Source organism: Ornithorhynchus anatinus, chromosome X1, assembly GCF_004115215.2.
Source record: "Ornithorhynchus anatinus isolate Pmale09 chromosome X1, mOrnAna1.pri.v4, whole genome shotgun sequence".
In the NCBI taxonomy this organism is placed as follows: domain Eukaryota; kingdom Metazoa; phylum Chordata; class Mammalia; order Monotremata; family Ornithorhynchidae; genus Ornithorhynchus; species Ornithorhynchus anatinus.
This window is the reverse complement of record NC_041749.1, coordinates 14,344,019-14,368,701: the sequence shown is the minus strand read 5'-3', so window position 1 is coordinate 14,368,701 and position 24,683 is coordinate 14,344,019. Positions and strand designations below refer to the sequence as shown.

The following is a 24,683-nucleotide window of genomic DNA, read 5'->3' as shown; positions in this document are numbered from 1 at the left end:
CTTGTGTGCTGGGTGGCCCATTAATCTCACTAATCAATCAATGGTATTTGAGTTCTTACTCTGTGCAGAACACTGCTTATCCTCCATGATTTATCAGGGGATGCATTTAATCGTATTTATCGAGCACTTACTGTGTGCAAAGCTCTGTACTAAGCACTTGGGAGAGTAGATGATTGTAACTATACAGAGTATATTCTACCCCATTTGAAGGGACCTGATTCTTTTTTGTGAATTTGGTATTGTATTATAGGGAAACTTATCAAAGACAATTAATTGTCCTTTTTTTTAAAATGACATTTGTTAATCATTTACTATGTGCCAGGCTAAGTGCTGGAGTTGATACAAGCTAATCAGCTTGGGCACAGTCCATGTCCCACGGCAGGCAAGTGGCAGAGCTGGGATTAGAACCCAGATCCTTCTAACTCCCAGGTCCATGCTCTAACCACTAGGCCACACTGATTCTCACAAGTCTGTCACCATTCTTGGCATTAAAGTGTTCTACCTCTCCCATGCTTTGCAGAACATTCGCACAGACATCGTCATGGATGTCGGCACCAGTCTGAATCCAGCAATAGATATTGGTCAGGTAAGGCATGTCAGGAGTCTGGGCTGGAGCGTCAGTGTCCCTGTCTGTGACCGGAGGGCTGAAGTTCAAAGTCTTATGTCAACCCAACTAGATCAGGGTGTAACGTGACACTCTGTGGTCCTGCAGGTGGAGGGAGGATTTGTTCAGGGCCTTGGGCTCTTCACCCTGGAGGAGCTGCATTATTCCCCTGAGGGGAAACTGCTGACCCGAGGACTCGATTCCTACAAAATCCCTGCTTGTGGCGACATCCCCACCAAGTTCCATGTGACTCTGCTCCGAGACTGCCCCAACCAGAAAGCCATCTTCTCATCCAAGGTACAGATGTGGGCCTGCATATCTGGGGCGGTAAACAACCATCAGGAGGGCAGCGATGTTGATGGAGGGGGTGTTCCTCTTGGGGAATATCATGGAGCCCCTCTAGCCATGTGGTTGATCCCTGGAAACTCCACAGAGAGCCCAAAAAGTGGCTTCAGGAGACCAGGCTCTGAGCCGAGGCATGACAGAGTTTCCAGGTGAACTCACACAGAACCTCAGCGATTCATCCTGCTTGTTTCTCCTCATAGTTTAGATTCCAACAGGACTGTTTGCCCTGTCAGACTGAATCGATGGGCAGGGTGGGGAGGGTGGTGGGAGGGGTGGTGGCTTAGGCCATCAGACCAGGACACCCTCCTTCAATGTTGGAATGTGAAAGGCAAAGCCTTTATGGCAGCCAGTTCCATGAGCACCCCTTTTGGAGTCACTGAAGACATGGGAAATTGAGTCTAAGAAGTTCTCAAATCATGGTTTTCTCTTATGGCTGAGTGATTTAGGATATGCATTGTAGTAGGTAGTGTAACTTCTATATCTGGCCCTTTCCTTGATTCAGTGATCTTGGATTTGGTGGAGGGCCTCCATTTCTCTATCTGTACAATGGGCATACAATCTCTTTCCTAGCAAGTATGCTGACAGTGGACTAAGTCAGTTAGCTACAGTGCTCTGAAATGAGCTTTGAAAGGGACCTAAGACTTCCAGATGCTGCTCTGCCCAGGCCTATAATCAGGAGGGGCATTTGTGGGGTGGCATTGTGAATTCACAGTGACCACAACCTCATTTCCCATCACTACTGTTTGTCCAGGCTGTCGGAGAGCCTCCCCTCTTCCTCGCCGCCTCAATCTTCTTCGCCATCAAGGACGCCATTGGTGCAGCCCGAGCCCAGGGATCCGAGAGCCAACTGGACCCGCTTTTCCAACTGGACAGCCCGGCCACCCCGGAGAGGATCCGCAATGCCTGCGTGGACAGATTCACTAAGCTGGTATGGCCAAGTTAGAGTCACTGCAGGGTGGAAGGAGGGTAGTCCCTCGGGCAGATCTTGGTGGGCTCTTGGGATGTGAAAACTCTTATGTGTGTGCGTGTGTAGGGCAGTTCACGATGAGAGGAGCTGGACGGCTTCTGTTTTCATTGGGATCTGTTGTCCCAGATCTAAAGCCAAAACATTCCTACAACTTCAATTCTCCCCACCCTCCTCTCTTTGGCTCTGGCTCCCAAGGAACTGTCTTGTTCCTTTTGAATCCAGGGACTGGATGAAGAGTGACTGGCCTGATTTTGTTAATTACCAACCTATATCACTGCTCTATCACTATGTTAGGCTGGAAGTTCCTGGCAGTCACCCGTTCTGTTTTCCCTTTGTAGTGTGGTACTGAGGTGCCGGCAAACTTCAAGCCATGGTGTAAGAGAGTATAAAGAGGAAGGCCTGCGAAGAATCATGCTCAGCTGAGACTGCTTCTGGGAGTCCCCGACCCAAGCTTCTACCCAGGACCACTCCTATGACTGATATGTCACATTCTCTGTTTGAGGAAATTGTATGTGTGGGAAGATTTAATCCAGCAATGAGGGACTATAATTATAAGCAAATTAAGAACTTTTCCCGATAATCTCCGTGGAGAATTTATACTTATTTTAATGAAAAATGAATGCCTGATACCAAATTTCACTGTTTAAATTCAGAAAGACAGCCTCAGAAGGTAACTATGAAGCTAAGTGCAATTTGTCTTAGGAACCTCTACCTTAACGTTCAACACCGGACAGCTGATATATCTTTAGATTCTCGATTCTCATTTGTCCAAGTGAGGTAAAGTTCTAGCGATGGAGAGGAACATCTAATATGGATCTTGCACAGGCACGTAGGCGACTACAAGCTTGGGTCTGATACTGTACTTGAATTTGTCTGTGATGGAAGATGAAGACCTTCTCGCTGGCCAAACTGGTGTCTGCATGGTGGGGTGCCTGTGCTAAGACAGTCCAGTGCTGGGGCTTTGAGGAGGAAGAGGAAATTCACACTCTAAAACCTAGTGAAGTGCTCTCAGACCTAACTAACCCTCGGGCTCTAGCGGGGCCCTGGGCTATTTCTGAGCATGGTACCAGTTGCAGAAAGGAATGTTGTGCTATTAGCCAGAATGTTGTGCCTCTTTGCTTTCCTCTAGACTGGAAGCTTCTCATGGACAGGGAATGTATCTACCGACCCTGTTGTACTCACCCATGTGCTCTATACATTGTACTATAAGTGCTCAATAAAATACATTGATTTATTGAGGCACTGGGGGACAGCGTAGCCTCATGGAAAGAACATGGGTCTGGGAGTCAGAGGACCTGGGTTCTAATCCTGAATCTGCTGCTTGCCTGTTATAGAGAAGCAGCATGGCTCAGTGGAAAGAGCATGGGCTTGGGAGTCAGAGATCAAGGGTTCTAATCCCGGCTCCACCACTTGTCAGCTGTGTCACTTTGGGCAAGTCACTTAACTTCTCTGTGCCTCAGTTTCCTCATCTGTAAAATGGGGATTAAGACTGTGAGCCCCACTTGGGACAACCTGATCACCTTGTATCCCCTCGCCAGAGCTTAGAACAGTGCTTTGCACAGAGTAAGTGCTTAACAAATACCATTATTATTATTATTATTATGTAAACTTGTATGCCACTTAACTTCTCTGGGGCTCAGTTTCTCTGTCTCTAAAATGAGAACTCAATACCTATTTCACTCTCCTACTTAGACTGCAAGCCTCAGGTGGGACAGAGACTATATGTCCAATGTGATTTGAACTTACCCCAGCACTTAGAACAGCGTTTGACAGACAGTAAGTCTTTAAGAGATACCATAAAAAAAAATGAGAAGTGACTTGTCCACAGCAGACAAATGGTAGAGCTGGGATTAGAACCATTTACCACCTGGAGAGTAGCTAATGAAGATATTAAACATAGCTCAAGCTACAAAGCCACGACTTGTTCATCCCAAGCGCTTACTACAGTGCTCTGCGCATAGTAAGCGCTCAATAAATACTATTGAATGAATAGCCACCAAGGAGTGGACTGCTGCTCCTTGACGGGAACTTATTAGATTCAGCAATGGAGAGGAAAGTGTAATGTGGGTCACGCACAGGCACGTAGGCGGCTACAAGCCTGAGTCTGTTACCATACTTGAGTTTGTCTGTGGTGATGGATGAAGACCTTTTCTCTGGCCAGACTGGTGTCAGCACAGTGGGGTGACTGCAGAGGAAAAGTCCAGGGCTGGGGCAGGGAGGAGGAAGAGCAGGTTCACCCTTTGAACCTAGTGTGACGTTCTCAGGCCTAATTAATTCTAGGGCTGTTTCTAAGCATGGTTCAAGTTGCAAGACTCCTGCTTTCATTTGCTGGATGAGAGCTGTACTATTTGCCAGGCTTCCATGTCTTTGCTTTCTTCTAGACTGAAAGTTCCTCGTGGGTAGGGAAGGTGTCTCCCTACTCTGTTGTATTCTCCCAAGTGCTTAGTACAGTTCTCTGCACAGTGTAAGTGCTCAATAAATACAATTGATTGCTTTCCTTGGACACACAGAAACTTTAGATTGCTTTCACAGGATTTAACTCTCTGGACTGTAAGCTTGTTGTGGACAGGGAATGTGTCTGTTATATTGTTATAGTATACTCTCCTAAGAGCCTAGTACAGTGCTCTACACACAGTAAATGCTCAATACATATGATTAACTGATTGATTGAAGGGAGAGGCAAAGACTCCCTTCTCCATCTTTTCTGAAAGAATGGCCAGGTTATTTTGAGTTTCCCCTCTAGATAATCAAGTAAAGCAAACTGAAACTAAATGAATGGGTGTACTGAGTTGAACACATTGAAGTGAAAGAATTTAAAGAACAGTTAAGCATTCTCAGGGATCGGAGGTTACCCTCATTGAAAATCCAGGAGACCACCCACTGCTAAATCAGACTTGCCAGGTACTGCAGGTAACATAAGATGAAGTTACATAAGGTAACATAAGTTCTTGCAGTCCGGGAGTAAAGTGGCCTTCCCAGAAACCAATGGCACAGTGACTTCCTGTCATTTTGGGTTACTTCATTGGTGTTGTTAATAATTATAATAATGATGATAAAAGTAGTAAACACTATGTACTAAGCATAAGCACTGAGGTAGATACAAGTTATTCAGGTCCAACACAGTGCTGTCCCAGGTGGGGCTCACAGTTTACATGGAAGGGAGTACATGTATTTTACAGATGAGGAAACAGGCACAGAAAATTGAGGCACTGGGAAGCAGCATGGCCTAGTGAAAAAGCCATGGGCATGAGAGTCAGAGGATCTGGATTCTAATCCCCCTTCTACCACTTTCCTGCTGTGTGACCTCAGGCAAACAATTTCTCTGGGGCTGTTTCCTCATCTAAAAATGGGAATTCAATATCTGTTCTCCTTCCTACATGGACTGTGAGCCTCTGTGGGTTAGGGATTGTCTCTGACCTGATTACCTTGTGTCCACCCAAGTGCTTAGTACAGTGCTTGGGACAGAGTAAGCTTATAATAAATTCCACAGTTATTATCATCATCCCTATTACGTGAATTGCCAAAGGTCAAACAGCAGACAAGTGTTGGTGCCGGGACTAGAATCAAGGCCCACACTCTTTCCACTAGGCTAAACTGCTTCTCTGCTTTGCTCTTTGCCCTCTTCCCCAAACACCTTTAACTTAGTTCCACTGGAATAGTTCAGAGGTTTTGGTCAGGTGTCCTCATGCGCATGAAAAGTCTAATGACATTAGAGTGCCTATCTCTCCCACTAAATGACAAGCTCTTTGAGGGCAGGGAACATATCTTCTAATTCAACTGTACAGGCCCAAGATCTTAATCCAGTTCTCTGAACACAAAAGGTGCTCAAAACATTCTATTGAATGATCAATGGATTGGTTACCCAATCCCTGCTAAGCTCCTTGCTGGCTGAGGATTGCCAAATTCCATTCTGTTTTCCAGCTGCAGTGTCAGATATTCCCCTTCGTGCCTTCATTAGTCAATGGAAGATTGCTCTCCCAACCTAGTGTGCTGCCTGGTTTAGGGAGAGCACAACCTCCCCAACCTCCTCCAACCTCCCCAGGCCCCACCCAATCCCCCAGATGGGCCCAGGCTTCCTTTAGAATTTGGGGATTGTGCTGTAACAGAAACCCAAACCAACAGCCCTGTTTTTCTGTCCTCACCACCCCAAACCAAAAAAATGCACATCAGAGAGAAACTCCATATATTAAAACACAGGAACATGACTCTTCAGTTAGTATGGGCTCAGCAATCCTGCCCTTTATTCACAATTAAAACCCACTCACCAAATTCAGCCCTCCACAGTCCAAGTAAATCCAGGTCACACCATCTGCACACACAGGATCTTCTCAGTCTCAAAAAACTCTGATGAATAGCCAACATGAATCCCCACTACAGTTTAGGTGCAGCATTCTACAGGAATGACCTACTGCTACTGAATGTCTTCCAGAAGAATAATAAACCAGGTGACCACAACTGACCAAACTGCAGGTCACTGTTGGGACTGGAACATTTTGGCTGCTTATGGTGAGTGAGCTGACAATGGGTACTCCCTCATGGACCTAATCTTCTTTGCTGGGGTCAGATTTTCCACCAATCTTGTTCAACAAGGATTGGCTTCACTGTTATCTTGCCTCCTAATTGATGCTTCTGGACAGGATGGATGCAGGAGCAGTCCAAGAGTCCAAGGCAGCATAGGTAGAGACAGTCCGGGGCCATCTATACATCTTCAGCACAGATGCCTACAATTGGCTTAGAAATTCCTGCTCCTGTTCTTCCCCAGTTTCCAATTAGGCTCCTGCTGCTGATGCTCTTGAGGGGGATGCCTGCTCTGAAAGCTGTCATATTGCCTAACAGGGCATCCATGAGTCCCATGTGGGACAGGGACTGTGTCCAATCTGATTAACATGTATCTACCTCAGTGTTAAGTACGGTGCTTGGCATATAGTAAGTCTTTAAAAAAACCACCAGTGCTTGGAGCAGTGAGCATGGTAGTCATTAGAAAAGGGATACTAGGGAAGGAAGGATACTAGAAAAGTCATGGAGGTGAAAAAATCTTGTTGTGGGCAGGGAACGTGTCCACTGACTGTTGTAATCTCCCATGGACTTAATACAGTGCTATGCACACAGTAAATGCTCAACAAATACCATTGCTTGATTGATTGATTGACAGGATTTGGTGACAGACTGAATATGTGGGTTGAATAAGAGAGATGAGAGCCGGTAGTGTAATGTAATCAAGGGACGATGTTTCTCCATGAGCTAAATGAGTTTGGTTTAGTGCTGCTGGGCTGCTAGGGTTAAAGTAAAGCAAATAACCAGGTATGACTTTAGGGATTTGATGGATTAGATCTCAAAGCATTAGGCGTTATCAGCTGAACGAAAATTTGGCCCTTGACCTTCCTTTCAGACTCTCACAGACCACGGTGTATAATCGGAGGATTCCTCAAGGCAAAGCTGAAAGGAAAAACACAGAATGAGTTTGGGACAGGTGGATTGCTAATGCAGTGACACTGTTCCATGTCCACGAAGCAGCTCAGGGTAGCCAACAGCTCTTTAACCAGCTTTAAATCAAGCAATCGGGGATAAGGAAATGTTGCTGACTCCTATTTCCTTTGAGCAAAAAATCTCTCACTCTTCAGGAACACAGTAGCTCCCCTCAGGAACAAAGGTCAAAGCAAAAACAATGGATTATTATCCATTCCTCATTCTGTTGCCACTTCAAAGCAAATAGCCTGTGGGGTAGCCTCAACACCATTCCATTCCCAAGCTGGTTAGAAGCTTGATTCTGAAACTACTCTCTCTGGATTTGTGGAACTTGGGGCTCCCTTTGAAGAACCGAGTCAAACGGTTGCTCCCCAAATATCCCGGCTACCCATACAGCTCTTATGGGCACCCTGCTATCCCAGCAGTACATTGAGACAGCCTCTGCCACTAAATCAATGGTCGAAAAACATGCCAGCAGTATTTTAAACTGTTGATCATTGGCTCGGTTTCTCGAGCTGGAAACTCAAACAGATAGACATTACGGGTCCAGGGCCGGGGCTGTAGGGGGCGTACCATAGCGCTGAACTTGTCTACGCAGGCATTACGGATCCTCTCCGGGGTGGCCGGGCTGTCCAGTTGGAAAATTAGGTCAAGTTGCCTCTCTGATTGCTGGGCTCGGGCTGCACAGATGGCGTCCTTGATGGCAAAGAAGACGGAGGCGGCGAGTAAGAGGGGCGGCTCCCCAACAGCCTGGATAGACAGACAGACAACAGGGACCAGAAATGAGGTAAAGTCCAAAGGCAAATCCCAACCTTCCCCGCTCTTCCTCCTCAGTACAGCCTAACTGGGTAAGCGACCCCTGCAGAGTCTGAACTGTGAGGAGAAAAAGTCGGCATGAATTGCCGCAGATGCTCGCCGTTTTGGTGTGAGTTGAGCTATCAGCACCGTGAAATTCCCCTGCTCTAAGCCTGTTCTCATCCGGCTGATTTTTGAACTTTCTCTGGGTTCTCTGGAAAGCAACAACATGGCTGGAACGGCCAGATGATATACCCCCAGAGGAAGAGCTTCTCTATCAACCTTTCTGGCCCCTGACGGTAGTTCACTGCTCCAGAATTGCAGACCCACATTTATACCTTGGACGCAAAGATGGCTTTCCTGTTGGGGTTGTCCCAGAGTAGGGACACGTTGAACTTGGTGGGGATATCGCCAAAACCAGGGATCTTGTAGGCATTGGGTCCTCGGGTCAGCAGGCTGCCCTCGGAGGAGTAGTGCAGCTCCTCCAGGGTAAAGAGCCCAAGGCCCTGGACAAATGCCCCCTCCACCTGCAGGAGTCACAGAGAGTTCACAGGACACCTAGCCGCTCAGACACAAACCATCAGCTGCAACCTCCTGGGGCCCCTTTCAGAAGTAGCTACAAGGATCCAGCGAGAAGGGAGGCGTTTGATGACACCACAGACATTCTCAATCTGGATGAAGTCCACTTCAGGTTGTTCTGTTTCCAGAAGGAGTCTATTACCTCCATCACTTGGTAGGAGTGAAGACACGGGGAAACCTCAAGAATCAATCATATTTATTGAGTACTTACTGTATGCAGAGATTGTAAGTGCTTGGGAGGGAGTGTACAATATAACCGAGTTGGTAAACATGGTCTCTGCTCACAAGGAAGGGAAGCAGCGTGGCTCACTGGAAAGAGCATGGGCTTTGGAGTCAGAGGTCATGGGTTCAAACCCCGGCTCTGCCACTTGCCAGCTGTGTGACTTTGGGCAAGTCACTTAACTTCTTGGTGCCTCAGTTCCCTCATCTGTAAAATGGGGATTAAGACTGTGAGCCCCACGTGGGACAACCTGATTCCCCTGTGTCTACCCCAGCACTTAGAACAGTGCTCGGCACATAGTAAGCGCTTAACAAATACCAACATTTTACAGTCGAGAAGAATGCCAAAAGAAAAAGCCTGCTTGAGGCAGAGGCAGCTAGCTTCCATGGACCCTGGCCCCTTTAAGTTTCATCATTTTAAAACAAATATGGGAACCTATTCTTTCCCAGCCACACTATGAGTAAACCGGCTTCCCTATTCAATGGGAGTCTTTATACTTATTTCAACAACCTCTCAGGCAACATCATGGAGAGAGATTTTCTGTGGAAAGAAGAACGGGTGATTTTATGAGGCATTCTTGGCCAACACACATCTCTCAAGTTGAGGCAACCTGAATCCTGATGTGTATCACGCAACCACTTTGCCTGACTGAAACTTTTCCAGAAGGAAAAGGAATGTTTTGGACTCCAGTCATGTGAGACTGGACACCCACTTCTTCAGGGGCACAAAGCCTCTGATAGTGGGTGATGATGATGATTATAATGATGATGATGATTGTTCATCCCAAGCGCTTAGTACAGTGCTCTGCACATAGTAAGCGCTCAATAAATACTATTGAATGAATATCTGTTTAAACCTGAGTGGGAAGTTCTGTGTTAAATGCTGGGGTAGGTACAGTATGATCGGATCAGACAGTCTCTGTCTCCTTACATGAGGCTCACAATCAAAAGGGGATGGAGAACAGACAGTTCATCCTTATTTTACAGATGAGGAAACAGATACAGAGAAGTCAAGTGAAATCCCTAAGGGCTCACAATCAATCTATGGTATTTATTAATCACTATATAATCCAGTTATATATAATCCAGCCCTGGCCAGTTGATTCAAGGTTCAGTGCAACCTCCATACAGGGGTGATAAGGGACGGGAATGTTGAGCCAGACCCACCCAGCCCACCCTCAACCTCATTCTTTACCTGCCCGATATCTATGGCCGGGTTCAGACTGGTGCCGACATCCATGACGATGTCCGTACGGATGTTCTGAAAAGGAAAGCTAGGTTTTATGATCAAAGAGATTATTATGTTTTCCCTCCAACTCAGACAGTAAGCCCCATGTAGGACAGGGACTGTGTCTAACCTAATTAGCTTGTAGCTATTCCAGTGCTTTGAACAAACTGCTACCACGTTAGTAGAATCACTCATCCTATCTTCATTAGATGACTGCATCAGCCTCCTTTCTGACCTCCCGACCTCCTGCCTCTCCCCACTTCAGTCCATACTTCACTCTGCTGCCCAGGTTATCTTCCTACAGAAACGTTCAGGGCATGTCACCCCCCTCCTTAAAAATCTCCAGTGGTTGCCTATCAACCTCCATATCAAACAAAAACTTCTCACTATTGACTTCAAAGCTCTCCATCACCTTGCCCCTTCTTACTTCACCTCCTTTCTCTCCTTCTACATCCCAAGCCACACACTCCACTCCTATGGTGTAAACTGTACTTTCCAAGCACTTAGTACAGTGCTTTGCACACAGTTAGTGCTGATAAATATGAATGAATGAATGAATGAATGAATGAACCTTCTCGCTGTGCCTCAATCTCGCCTATCTTGCCGCCAACCCCTGGTCCACTCCTACCTCTGGCCTGGAGCTCCCTCCCTCCTCAAATCTGCCAGACAATCACTCTTCCCCACTTCAAAGCCCTACTGAAGGTGCATCTCCTCTAAGAGGCCTTCCCAGACTAAGCCCCACTTTTCCTCAGCTCCCACCCCCTTTCTGCATCACCCTGACTCTCTCCCTTTGTTCTTTCCCCCTCCCCTCTCCCCAAAGCACTTATATATATATATTTACAGCTATAATTCTATTTATTTATATTGATGCCTACTTGTATTGATGTCTGTCTCCCCCACCCATCTAGACTGTTTCTCTATATTGCTGTAATGTACTTTCCAAGCACTTAGTACAGTGCTCAATTAGTACAACACAGTAAGTGCTCAATAAATACGATTGAATGAATGAATGAGTACATTGAAGTAATCATGATTCCTGCCCTCAAGGAGCATCTCTCACCCTTCATCTCTCTCCCATCCCAATTCCATTCACCAGTTGGAAAACCTGGCCATCCTGGTTTCTAAACATTCAAGAACAAAGATGTCATTTCATACTTTCCTCTCCACCTCACTAGATGCTCTTGAGTGAAATTTTCCAGGAAAATGGCAGCTTCAGCGTATTTTCTCTTGCCTGCTTCAATCCAGGAATCTCCAGCAATTCGAGGCCTGCTCTTGCTTGGTACTGATGGATCCTCAGGTTAAGTATCGTCTCTACATACTGCATCCTAGTCTCTCTACCAGACCTATGATTGCCTACTAACTCATCTTTCTGGTCTTTTCCTGTCAAGAACCATCCCAACAGGCTTACCTTGTGTTCACCTGTCAGGCAGTCGATCTCCACTTCGGAGCAAGCCACTCCAAAGGAGAAGTAGAAGAAAGGATTCTCCGAGGTGATCTCAAAGCTGTAGCCCAGATTGGGAGTCACATATGGGAGATGGAGGGGGGATGAAAAAAGAAAGAGAACTCAGGGCACAATTCACAAAAATGACAATGCCTGAATGTCAATCAGATGCAGCCTACCCATTCAGCAGGACCATTTGAAGGAGTATTCTGCCACTTTAGCAGGTTGTCCCCCTCTCTCAACAGTGGTAGCAGAGTCTTTCATTCAGTAGAATTTATTGAGTGCTTACTGTGTGCAGGGCACTGTACTAAGTACTTGGGAGAGTACAATACAACAATAAACAGACACACTCCCTGCCCACAGTGAGCTTACCATCTAGAGTGGGAAACAAACATTAATATAAAGAAATAAGTAAAAAATATGTACATAAGTGCTGTGGGGCTGGGTGGGGGGTTGAATAAAGAGAGCAAGTCAGGGCCATAGAGAAGATAGTGGGAGAAGAGGAAAGGAATATTTAGTCAGGGAAGGCCTCTTGGAGGACATGTGTCTTTAGTAAGGCCTTGAATGTGGGGAGAGTAATTGTTTGTTGGATATGAGGAGGGAGGAGGATCCAGGCCAGAGGCAGGATGTGGGCGAGAGGTCAGCAGCGAGATAGGCGAGATTGAGTTACAGTGAGAAGGTTGGCATTAGAGGAGTGAAGTGTGCAGGCTGGGTTGTAGTAGGAGAGTAGTGAGGTGAGGTAGGAGGGGAGAAGGTGATTGAGTTTTTAAAGCCAGTGGTGAGGAGTTTTTGTTTGATGTGGAGGAATCCCCATGATGTCTTTGGGTTGAGGTGCCGGAAAGTGATTGACACGATTGACTACCACTGGGGCTGCAGGCAGCAATGGGGGCAGTGGCAGGGCAGGGGGCTGAGGGGGTGGTGTGGTGGACTGATGGAGCTGGGTCATGTAGGACTCTGGGTGAGACTGTGGCTTCTGACTCCTGCAGTGGGGTAACTGGTGGAGAAGGGCATCGCGGGACAGAGGATCAATTCGGGCACAGAGACCCATAAGATAGGCCTTTGCCCTACAACCCCAGAGTTCCTGAAGCTCTTTGTTTTGAACCTTCATCTAGTCTCAGGAAAACTTGGGGTGCTGAGTCAGGGCGTTTAAAAATAATAATTGTGGTTCTTGTTAAGAGTTTACTATGTGTCAATCACTATATTAATCACTGGGGGTAGAGACAAGATAATCAGGCCCCGCATGGGGCTCACAGTCAGTAGGAGAAAGGACAAGTGTTGAATCTCCATTTTTGCAGATGAGGGAACTGAGACACAGAAAACATTAATTGACTTGCCCGAGGTCAAATTGCAGACAGTTTGCAGAGCTGGGACTAGAACCCAAGTCCTCTGACTCCCAAGCCCCTGCTCTTTCCACTAGGCCACATTTCTTCTCAGAGAAGAGACACAGGATTTCTGTGATGTCACATCAGATGCCTACACCCCAAATCACAGGGGCCCAGATCATGGACAATCAGCCAGTCGATCACCCCCCACCAAGCGCCTATTTCCAAATTTTAGGGCTCCCAGGGGATCCTCAGGGCTAGCTCAAACTACACATGCTTAGGAGAGACATGGGTAATATAAATTTTCCCCCAAGTCCTGGGCATGATAGTGCTGGGACCCATCTTTCCACACTCACTTGTAAAATCCTGTCGCTGACAAACTCACAGGAGCCTTGTAGGCAGCATTCACCTGAGGGAGAGACAATGTTTACCTGGGCTTCTGTAAGCTCCTTGAAGACAGCGCTGGTCTATACCTACTCTACTGAAGGTACTGAGTGCTTGCTGTATGCAGAGCACTGTACTAAACGCTTGGGAGAGCACAACAAAACAGAAATGGTGCAGATGTTCCCTGCCCACAATGAGTTCACTGAAGTATTGAACTCTCCCAAATGCTTAGTACAGTGCTCTGCATATAATAAGTGCTCAATAATCACCACTGATTAACTAACTGGAGAAACTAGAGCATTCTGGGACACAGAATAGAAACCAGCAACATCGACAACTTGAGCACTGGGTCCTGCCTCTAGAGCAAGGCAGCTAACCCGCTGAGAAAAGAGGCCCATAAATTCAGCCATATCTTTCCCTGGGATCAGGTCAGCATCACATCATCCCTGGAATACTGTGGGCCAGGGACCTACAGTCATGTGCCTGGGACATCATCAGTGCTTAGTTTAAAATGCTCTCATCATCAATCGGTTAAGAGTCAAAAGGATTTGTGAGAAGAAATCAGCAAGGGGGTGTCCAACAGGAGACTTGGTCTAAGTGAATTCTTGTGGGGCAGATCTGTGTGGAAGAGGGCAATGTTCATGACTGGTTCCCCTGTCCCTCCTCTCTAAACCAGGATCTGTACTTCCACAGGCTCTCTTTCCCCCTCTTCTTCTCCTTCTCACTTGCTCTTGCACTCTCTCCTTCTGTGTTCCTCTCCCCTTTGTATCTCTCCTATGTACCAGGCACCGTACTGAGTGCTGGGGTAGACACAAGCTAATCAGGTTGAACAAAGACCATGTCCCACATAGGGCTGGCAGCCTTAATCCTCATTTTACAGATGAGGCAACTGAGGCCCAGAGAAGTGAAGTGACTTGCCCAAGGTCACACAGCAGACATGTAGTGGAGCAGGCATTAGAACCCAGGTCCTTCTGATTCCCCAGGTCCAAGCTCTATCCACTAGGCTATGCTCCCAGGGCTCAGTATAGTGCCTGGAACGTAGTAAGTGCATAATAAGACTGTGAGCCCCCAGGGACTGTGTTCAACTCAGTTTGCCTGTATCAACCCCAGTGCTTAGTACAGTGCCTGTCATATAGTAAGTGTTTAAAAAATACCATCATTATTATTAAATACCATCTATGGTATTTATTGAGAAATTACTCCATTTAGAGCTCTGTTCTCACTGCTTGGGAAAGTACAATATAACAGAGTTGGTAGACTCGATCCCTCCCCGCAAGCTTTCACTTACCTGCCTCTTTGTTGAAAGTCTGTATAACAATTATGAAAAAGAAAAATGATTCTCCCCTTCCGTTGGCAACCAGGTGTGAAAGAAGAACTCACCCATTCTTCCCAAGAGCCTGTGGGGTTTTTCTCTTTGAACGACTTCAGTCTTTCCAAAATTGCTTTACATGCAGCCTAAGAGGAAAACACAGCATCAGATGGATCAGTGATTTCCTGCCCAAGGTCAAGCAAGATCTAATTTACCCAGCCAAAAGGAAGCAAAGATACTGCCAATGCAATCAATACTGTCCTGACGATGCTGCCACAGCATGCATCAAAGACTGAGCAGAACGCAGCATGTGAACCCTCACTGATGTGTTTTTTCACTTTCTCCCACTGGCTAAGGCACTGAGAAGAAAGGTAAGAAAATTGCTCACCCTGCCTTCTCCGCTCATTTGCCCTTCATCCTCTGAGCCCCCCTTCAAAAATCATCTTCCTTTACACCCACCTGGTCCTGGTATCAAATGTCTCAACTTCTTCTCTCTCATACCCACTTACATTGCCCCCCAATCTCTCGCACTGGCTCTCCATACCCCTTGCCCTCTCCCTACTCATTCTTGTGCCCCTTCCCTCATTCTAACAACCCCCTCTAGCACTCCCTCCCTTCCTGCTCTGCTCTGCTCTCCTCCCCTCCCTGTTCAATCTCTCCCTACCACACCCCTCACTCTGCATTCCCCTCACTCTCCGCTCTGTAGCCCCTTGCTCTCCACTTCCCTCACTCCCCCGTCCTCTGCACTGGCTTTTGTGCCTCTTTCTTTTTTCTCCACCCCTCTCACTTTGCCCCCAATCTGGCACCAAAACCCCTTGCTCTGCTCCCCCTTGCTCTCCTTGTCCTGCTATTGCTTTTCCCTTGTCTCCACCCTCCTAGGTTCTTGGTCTCGGATGGAGTTCCTGGAGCTGTTGACTCTTCAGGTGACTCCTGTGGGCTGCTTCTTCAAGGTCCCTTCCCACCTCATGGATGAGCAGGGCCCAATATCACCTGCAGGTGCTTTTTCTACACAAACACCACAAACACACACATACACATACCCACACCCCCCCCCACACCTTTGAAGTAGCCATATCACAGAACAAATTGCTCACTCTGTGTCTGGAGCAATGGATTACCCTAGAGGGACTGAGACAAAGAGAAAATGTGGATCTGCTTGCCTGCCCACTGTCCCTCCAACTTAACGCCAAAATCAACCCTCTCCACTCAGCACTTACGAACATATCTTTAGTAATAATTGCTGTATTTGTGAAGCTCTTCCTATGTGTCAAACACTATACTGAGCACTGGACTAGATATAAGATAATCTGGTCCAAATCAGACACAGTTTCAGTCCCACAAGGAGCTCACAGTCTAATTAGGAGGGAAATGAGGTTTAAAGTCCCCAGTTTACAGATGAAGTAACTGAGGCACAGAGAAATTAAGTGACTTGCCCAAGGTCACAGAGCAAGCAAGTGTTAGAGTTGGGCTTAGAAGCCGGCTGAGCGGGCACGAGTTTCCGTGCCGCCTGGCCGAGCTCCAGGCCTACACCTCCGGCCACAAGTACCGACGCCTCACCGCCACTGTCGACCCCGGCACCTTCCACTACCAGCAGTTCCACCCGCACATCGTGCCCAACAACAAAAACACATGAGGTAACCGAGGCACCGAGAAGTGAAGTGACTTGCCCACAGTCACACAGCTGACAAGTGGCAGAGCCAGGATTCGAACCCATGACCTCTGACTCCAAAGCCTGGGCTCTTTCCACTGAGCCATGCTGCTTCTCTATACTTCCACACTGTGAGCCCATTATTGGGTAGGGATGGTCTCCGTCTGTTGCCAAATTGTACTTTCCAAGCGCTTAGGACAGTGCTCTGCACACAGTGACCGCTCAATGAATACGATTGAATGAATGAATGAATAATAGCCACAATGACTGTGGCCTTCATTAAGCGCTTACTGCCCACCAGCCGCTCTGCTAAGCGCTGGAGTGGATACAAGCAAACGTAGTCGGACGCGGCCCCTGTCTTACCTGGGGCTCACAGTCGTAATCCCCATTTTACAGACGAAGTAACCGAGGCACAGAAGAAGGGAAGGACTTTCCCAGGGTCACCCAGCGGACAAGGGGCGGACCCCAGGATTAGAACCCAGGTCCTTCTGACTCCCAGGTCCGCGCCCTGGCCACGCTGCTTCCCCGGTTACCCGATCCACTTCTAAAAGCCTTCTTTGGCCTGGCTCCTGCTGTGATGACAGTATTTATTAAGCGGTTTTTTGTTTGTTTGGTTTTAAAATGGTGTTTTATAAAGACTTACTCTGTAGCAGGCACTGTACTAAACACAGGGGTACATAGAAGCTGATTAGGTCGGACGCAGTCCATGTCCCACATAGGGTCTACGGTCTCAATCCCCATTTTACAGATGAGGAAACCGAGGCCCAGAGAAGGGAAGTGACTTGCCCGGGGTCACCCAGCAGACAAGTGGCGGAGTCAGGATTAGAACCCGGGTCCTCTAGCTCCCGCACCTCTGCTCTTTCTAGTAGGCTACGCGGTGTGCACTGTACTAAGCACTGGGAGGGGAAAAAAAATCCATGCGTGGGTGGAAATTAGTCACAGACTCTAACTCAACTGTATATATTTTCATTACCCTATTTATTTTGTTAATGAGATGTACGTTGCCTTGATTCTATTTATTTGCTATTGTTTTAATGAAATGTTCATCCCCTCGATTCTATTTATTGCCACTGTTCTGGTGTGTCTGTCTCCCCCGATTAGACTGTGCGCCCGTCAAAGGCAGGGACTGTCTCTGTTACCGAGTTGTACATTCCAAGTGCTTAGTACAGTGCACTGCACATAGTAAGCGCTCAATAAACACTATTGAATGAATGAATGAATGAATGAATGAATGAATGAAAGGTCTTCTGGCTCCCAGGCCCTGGTGCTCTTTCTACTAGGCCATGCTGCTTCTCAAACTCTGTTGCTCCTCCTTATCTGTATACCTGTCTTCAGTTCTTCCTTTCCTGGTCACTAGATTGAAAGTCCCTTGAGAAGAAGGATGATGTCAATCACCTCTAACGTACTCTTCCAAGGGTTTATGATTATTGATGAGTGTAGAGAAAGCAATACCATTGCTTGACTGAAAAGCAGCATGGCCTACTGGACTGAGCACAGTCCTGGGAGTCAGAAGGACCTGGCTTCCAATCCTGCACTGCCATTTTTTAAAATGGTAGCTGTTAAGCACTTTCTATGTGTCAGGCACTGTACTAAATGCTGGGATGGATATCTGCATATCATATTGCACATAGTCCCTATCCCACAGGGGGCTCACAGAACTAATACTTCACAAAAATACTTAATACTTGGCCACTTGTCTGCCATATGATGTTGGTCAAGTCAATTAACTTCTCTGTGCCTCAGTTACCCCATCTGTAAAATAGGGATTATACTGTGAGTCCCATGTGGGACATAGACTGTGTCCTAACTGATTAGCTTGTGTCTACCCCATCTCTTAGTAGAGTGCCTGGCACATGATATGTGATTAGCAAATACCATTTTAAAAAATTGAGTGCAAGGGTCCAGAAGTGGTACTGGCAGCGCCATGTGGTTAGGTAGAAGGAGGGCAGCAGCTAGATGGTTTCAGGAAAAGAGATGAAAATTCTGATGTAATCTCCCAAACTTCTGTTACAAGATCAGTTGCTTCCATGGCCATGAGACCAGATATTTACTCTTATTTTCCCCTCCTCCTCCCATTTTTCCAACAGGAACAAAAGGTCCCAATGATCCTTGCATTCTTTCACCTTGCACCTGGGACATGATGAAACTGTTTGAGGATCAGGTGTTTGGGGAGGTCCTTGCACCCTACAACACCAGGCCAGCCCAGACAGCTGGGCTTCTTGGCCCTGTCCGTACCAGGATGGCCATCCCATTGATGTCTGTGCTGATGGAGGCGGCCGTCGGGGAGGTGTTGGGCACCGTGCTGGTGCTTGTTTCGCACAAGTAGATCTTGGACACCGGGATTCCTAGGACTCTGCTGGCTACCTGCAGGAGAGGAAGGGCCTGGCTGTCTCGACGTGCAATCAATCAAACAACAATATTTACTGACCATCTACTGCACGCAGAGGATGCTAAACAGAATGGGTAGGCATGGTCTCTGCCCTCGAGGACCTTACAATCTAGTGGAGAAGATGGATGTTAAAGTTCTTTAGAAACAGGAGGAAGAAAAAGGGGGAATGGGAGATTCTGAATAGTTGAGTGCTCAGGTGGCCCACAAGTGCTCAGGTAGCAGCAATGGGGGAGATTAGAAATTAATTCAGAAAGCCTTCCTGAAAAAATCTGATTTCAGAAGGATTTTGAAGACTAAGAATGTGGTGAATAGAATTTAATGGAGAGAGAGGAGAGCAGGAGAAAAGGGAATGAGGTACAGTAGGTAGGGCACCTTGTGAAGAACAAAGAGTGCAAGCTTGGATAGAGTGGGAAAATCCCTCAATCACCTTGCCCCCTCATAGTTCACCTTGCTACTCTCCTATTACAACCCAACTCACACACTTCACTCCTCTAATGCTTACCTTTCTCAGTGGCTCTCCATCTTGTCTATCTTGCTGCTGGCCTCTTACCCAACTCCTGCCTCTGGCCTGGAACGCTCTCCCTCTTCATAATCTGATAAAAATTACTCTCCCCTGCCTTCAAAACCTTATTGAAGGGGCATCTCCTCCAAGAGGTCTTCTCTCACTAAGCCCTCTTTGCCTTTTCTTCCACTCTTTTCTGTGTTGCCCTGACTTCCTCCCTTTGTTCATTCCCCTTCCCAGCCCCACAGCACTTATGTACATATCTGTAATTTATTTATATTGTCTGTCCCCTCCCTCTAGACTGTAAGCTTGTTGGGGGCAGGGAATGTGTCTTGTATTATCATACTCTATACTATACTTGTATTATTAAACTCTCCCAAGCACTTAGTACAGTGTTCTGAACATGGTAAGCACTCAATAAATACAATAGTCTGACTGACTGACCAGGATAAGGGTGTGGATAAAGTGAAAGGAGAAGAGCTGAGTGAGTAGTTAGCAGCAGCACAAAGCAGGGTTGCCCCTGCCATTTCTTCTCCAACAGCCTCTGTCCCTTCAGTCCACTGTGGGGTAGACCAGCTCAAAAGCATTGAAAGGAGCAAGAAAAGCATCTGAATGCTATTTAGCAGCATTGTTCACCAACAAAAACATTGTTAACCCTGGACTAGGGATGGGGTAGCAGACAGGGACTTGGCCCTCAAGACAGTCTCTCATTAGAGAGACTCTTCTGGGGCTGCTTACCTGAATCATCTTGGTGTGAAGTCCTTGGCCCATCTCGACCCCACCGTGGTTAAGAAGCACAGAACCATCTGTGTACACGTGCACCAAAGCACCACCCTGTGGGAGAAGGATTAGGCCAGCCCAATGCCATCACAAAAGAACTAGATCATCCCAGCAGACAACAGCATCACGTCCAACTAAACCTCTAATTCAGATCAGCCAACCCCTTTCCCACATCCTCCTGCTAGAGAAGCAGCATAGCTCAGAGAAGCAGCGTAGCTCAGTGGAAAGAGCATGGGCTTTGGAGTCAGAGGTCATGAGTTCGAATCCCAGCTCTGCCACTTGTCAGCTGCGTGACTGTGGGCAAGTCACTTAACTTCTCTGTGCCTCAGTTCCCTCATCTGTAAAATGGGGATGAAGACTGTGAGCCCCACGTGGGACAACCTGATTTCCCTGTGTCTACCCCAGCGCTTAGAACAGTGCTTTGTACATAGTAAACGCTTAACAAATACCAACATTATTATCCTCCTCCCTCTGGCCTGCAATTCCCTCCCCTTCCATAAACAACAGACCCCTGCTCTCCCCACCTTCAAACCCTTTTTAATGTCAAATCTCCCCCAACAGGCCTTCTCCAATTAAGTTTTTTCCTTTTTTAACAGTATTTGTTAAGCACTTACTCTGTGCCAAATACTGGGATAGGTAGAAGAAAATCATCTTGGACAGAGTTCCATGTTCCACATGGGCTCAGAGTATTCATCCCCATTTTACAGATGAGGTAACCGAGACACAGAAAAATTAAGTGACTTGCCCAAGGTCACACAGCTGACAAGTGGCAGAGCTGGGCTTAGACTCCCAGGCCCAGGCTCTTTTCAGTAGGCCACATTTTTGCTCATGTTTTGCCCCTGACATTCTCTCCCTTCTCCATTGCCTGTGCATTTGGATCTGTACCTCTTAATCCCTTGATATTCACCCTTGGCCTCACAGCATTTATGCAGATATCTGAAATTTATTTCAGTGTCTATCCCCCCTAGACTGTAAACTCATTTTAGGCAGGGAATGTGTCTACCAACTCTGTTGTATTGTATTCTCCCAAGTACTTCCTACAGTGGAGAAGCAACATAGCATAGTGCATAGAACACAGGCCTGGGAGTCATGGGTTCTAATTCTGGATCCTTCACTTGTCTGCTGTGTGACCTTGGACGAGACATTTCACTTCTCTGTGCCTCAGTTACCTCATCTGTAAAATGGGGATTGAGACTGTGAGCCCCAAGTGGGATAGGGACTGTGTCCAGACTGATTTACTTGTATCTACCCCAGTACTTAGTATAGTGCTTGGCACATAGTAAGCGCTTAACAAATATCACAATTTTTCATTATTATTATTAAAGTGCTTGGAGCATGGAAACCGCTCAACAAATACCACTGATTGATTGATCTTCTACAGGGACCACCCTGTGCCTTAGTAGGGCTAACTCTTATCTGAAGCTGCGTCTGGCTGCTCCATCCAATTGTCACAGGAGCCTGTAGGGCAGAGGTCAGGCATCCCTTCATGACTCAGCCCCAGGAGGGAAAGGAGTGTTGGTCTACAGAGAAGAGGCAGGATGGCATTCAGGGACCCCAACCTCGATAACCATCCTTTTCTACCCCCTCCATCTTTGCCGGGGTCTGGGCTTTGCCAGGGCCACATTCGAGAAATCATAAGGCCATCGTAGATTTGCACACAGTTTCTATGCGAGTTACAGATGATGTGCACAAGACTCTGTAGATGCGTTCAGAAGTGTATCTCCAGAGGCTGGTGTGCCACAACATGTCTCCCCCTCTAGACGGTAAACTCACTGTGGGCAGGGAACGTCCCTGTTCATTGTTATAGTGTACTCTCCCAAGCACTCAGTATAGTGCTCTGCACACAGTAAACGCTCAACAGATACGAATGAATGAATAAATTCTCCCTCTCACTTACACACTCTCATTACACCAGAGGCATGGAAAACATCTGGGGAAAGGTATATCAGGGCCATCAGGCACCTGCCATTTGCCCCAACAGATCTAGGCTAATTAGAACCTGCTCGGGCAACCCCCACCCAAACTCCATCCCTCCTTTTTCTCAAAGTCAAGAAAATCTCTAACTCAAAAAATTCTTACCCCAATCTGACAGTCATGAAAGACATGGAGAAAGTGATGCTGGAGACTTCCCCCTCCACTTTCTGCCAGTTCACCTGGCCGGAATAAATGCAGGCAGTACCTACCTACCTTGGGCAATTCAGTTAATTTTGCTTTGCCTTATTCACAAAATGGGGGGTTAATCATGTTCTACTTAGATGATGAGCCCCATGTGATCTAATTATCTTGTATTTATCCTAGTGCTTGGCACAGAGTCAGCATTTAACAAACACTCCTTTTACCATCCTGCCCTTATATAGCCTCCACCTGAATTGTTTCCCACTGGGATCACCTGAAGCGGGAGTTGAAAATTACAACAGAAGCAGCGGTAGACAGTGACCTAGTAGGTAAACCAAGGGCCTGGGAATCAGAAGGAACTGGGTTCTAATTCTCCCTCTGTCACTCCTCTGGCGTGTGACTTTGGATCAGTCACTTAACTTCTCTGTGCTTCAGTTACCTTACCTGAAAAATGGGGATTAAGACTGGGAACCCCATGTGAACTTAGACTGTGTCCAACCTGTTTAGCTTGTATCTACCCCACTACTGAGAAGAGTGGCTGGCACATAGTCTATGCATAACAAATACCACTAAAGAAAACTCATCAGCTGGAATGCATTTCCTGAGGACTAGAGCAATAGGAGCAGGAAATTGGATCAGGGGAAGGGGAAGGGAGGACTGGTAGAAGGACCTAAATGCTCAGGAGCACCTGAGGGTTGCAATGTTGAGCTCAGAGCCTCCATATGCTTCTATATGTGGCTATGTAAGGTCAGGACCCAACAGGATGGGGCTGCCGATCAAAGAAGATGAGAGGAAAGCCAGAGTTTTCAGTAACGCTTTTGCCATGTGTTTCCCAACTGTCGGATTGGGTGAGATTTTTGATTTTGTAGAGTTTTCATAACTGTGAAAAAGAACTTTTTGGTAGTATATGCAAGCTTGTCTGAATGGTTGTCTGAAAATGGCCACCTGGAAGGTTGTCAGGGTGGCTTCTGGGTGCTTGGACATCTATGACAGGAGGTCACCAGAGCAGTCTGGACCTCTAGCATCTGCTAATAATAATTATGTTACTTATGAAGTGCTTATTATGTGCTAAGCCTATACAAAGTGCTGGGTTAGATACAAGATAATCAGACAGTCTCTTTCCCACTTGGGGTTCAAAATCCAACTAGTTGGGAGAACCGGTATTCAATCCCCATTTTATAGATGAGGAAACTGAGGCACAGAGAAATTTAGTGACTTGCCTAAGGTCACACAGTAGGCAAGAGATAGAGTCAGGATTGGACCCTAGGTCCTCTGACTTCTAGTCTTGTGATTTTTTCCACCAGGCCACACTGCTTTTCTCAGAAGGGCCCTCTGCACCCTGAACTTCCGAAAGGGAATTTTCAAGATTCTCAGCATTGAATTGCAACACTGAATAGGCAATGGATACAAAACAAACAGCTGAACTTGAACATCATCCCGGGGAAAACCAAGAGCAATTACCTGGTTTGAGAAGGGAAAACTAAAGCCGGGCCCAAACTTGATGGGAATTATGGCCAAACCTCCCTTCTTCCAAAAGACCTCCCTGGTGAAGAGATGGCACCATTACTGGGGAAACGTCTCCTTTCCATCAGGTCTTTTGACCTAAATTACAGACACACACACACCCTGCCAAACCCTCCTTCTGTTCCTGTTCATTTTCAAAGATGACAGAAAGATCCAGGCAATGGATGGGTAGGGAAGCAAAGATGGGCAGTAAAAGTGGTATTTGCTAAACACCTAGTATGTGCCAGGCACTGTACTTAGCACTGGGGTGAATACAGGCAGATCAGGTTGGACACAGTCTCTGTCCCATGTGGGTTCACAGTCTCAAGCCCCATTTTACAGATGAGCTAACTGAGGCACAGAGAAGTGAAGTGACTTGCCCAAGGTCATGTAGCAGACAAGTAGCAGAGCCAGGATTAGAACCTATGACCTTTTGACTCCCAGGCCCGAGTTCTAGTCGCTAAGCCATTATCCTTTGTCATGCTGATGTGTTTGAATTTACAATGTCTATGGCTGTTTTCAAATCTACCTCAGGTCTCCCGATATTCCCAAATCTTCTGTCCAAGTAGACGACCTTTACTCTTCCCTACTCTCAGCCCCATAGAACTTATGCACATGCACATGTATCTGTAATTTATTCATTTGCATTGTTGCCTGTCTTCCCTTTCTAGACCGTAAACTCATTGTGGGGAGGGAATGTGTCAGTTTGTCATAGTATACTCTCCCAAGCACTTAGTACAGAGCTCTGCACACAGTAAGCCCTCAATAAATACAATTGAATGAATGACTGAATGAATATCTCCTTTCCTGATTATCTCACCCCTGTCTTATCTGTTTGTTGTGATTTTGTAGATCTTTAAATGCTTGTCTCCACCTACAAACATTCTTACCATTCTGGAAGTGCCGTGAAGGTAAAAACCAAGAGGATTTGGAGATAGACTGAATATGGGGATTGAAAGAGAGGGAGGCATCAATAATAATGCCCATGTTACTGGCTTCAGAGATAGTTTGGTGATGTTTTCTACTGTCAACGGAAAATTAGGTGAAGGGCAGGAGGGGTAGGATTTCGGTTTTGAACATTTATTAC

General features: G+C 46.7%; 2 protein-coding genes across 5 annotated transcripts in view; one reads left to right on the top strand and one right to left on the bottom strand.

Annotated features, from left to right (window-relative positions):
* The window catches only part of LOC100681543 (xanthine dehydrogenase/oxidase-like), a 49,110-nt gene extending 45,947 nt beyond the window's left edge, over window positions 1-3,163 (top strand). For all 4 annotated transcript variants that reach the window (XM_039910103.1, XM_039910104.1, XM_029049798.2 and 1 more), the window contains 4 exons: window positions 521-586; window positions 713-901; window positions 1,701-1,877; window positions 2,255-3,163. In XM_039910103.1, the coding sequence (XP_039766037.1) occupies window positions 521-586; window positions 713-901; window positions 1,701-1,877; window positions 2,255-2,305 (483 nt within the window). In that variant the 3' untranslated portion in view covers window positions 2,306-3,163. The remainder of the gene's footprint in view (window positions 1-520; window positions 587-712; window positions 902-1,700; window positions 1,878-2,254) is intronic.
* Window positions 3,164-7,572: 4,409 nt separating this feature from the next.
* LOC114806406 (xanthine dehydrogenase/oxidase-like) overlaps window positions 7,573-24,683 on the bottom strand; it is a 112,861-nt gene continuing 95,750 nt past the window's right edge. The window contains 9 exon segments of the mRNA XM_039910150.1: window positions 7,573-8,132; window positions 8,516-8,704; window positions 10,171-10,236; window positions 11,612-11,726; window positions 13,323-13,375; window positions 14,731-14,805; window positions 18,543-18,671; window positions 19,937-20,032; window positions 23,555-23,636. Of these exon segments, the coding sequence (XP_039766084.1) occupies window positions 7,830-8,132; window positions 8,516-8,704; window positions 10,171-10,236; window positions 11,612-11,726; window positions 13,323-13,375; window positions 14,731-14,805; window positions 18,543-18,671; window positions 19,937-20,032; window positions 23,555-23,636 (1,108 nt within the window). The 3' untranslated portion in view covers window positions 7,573-7,829.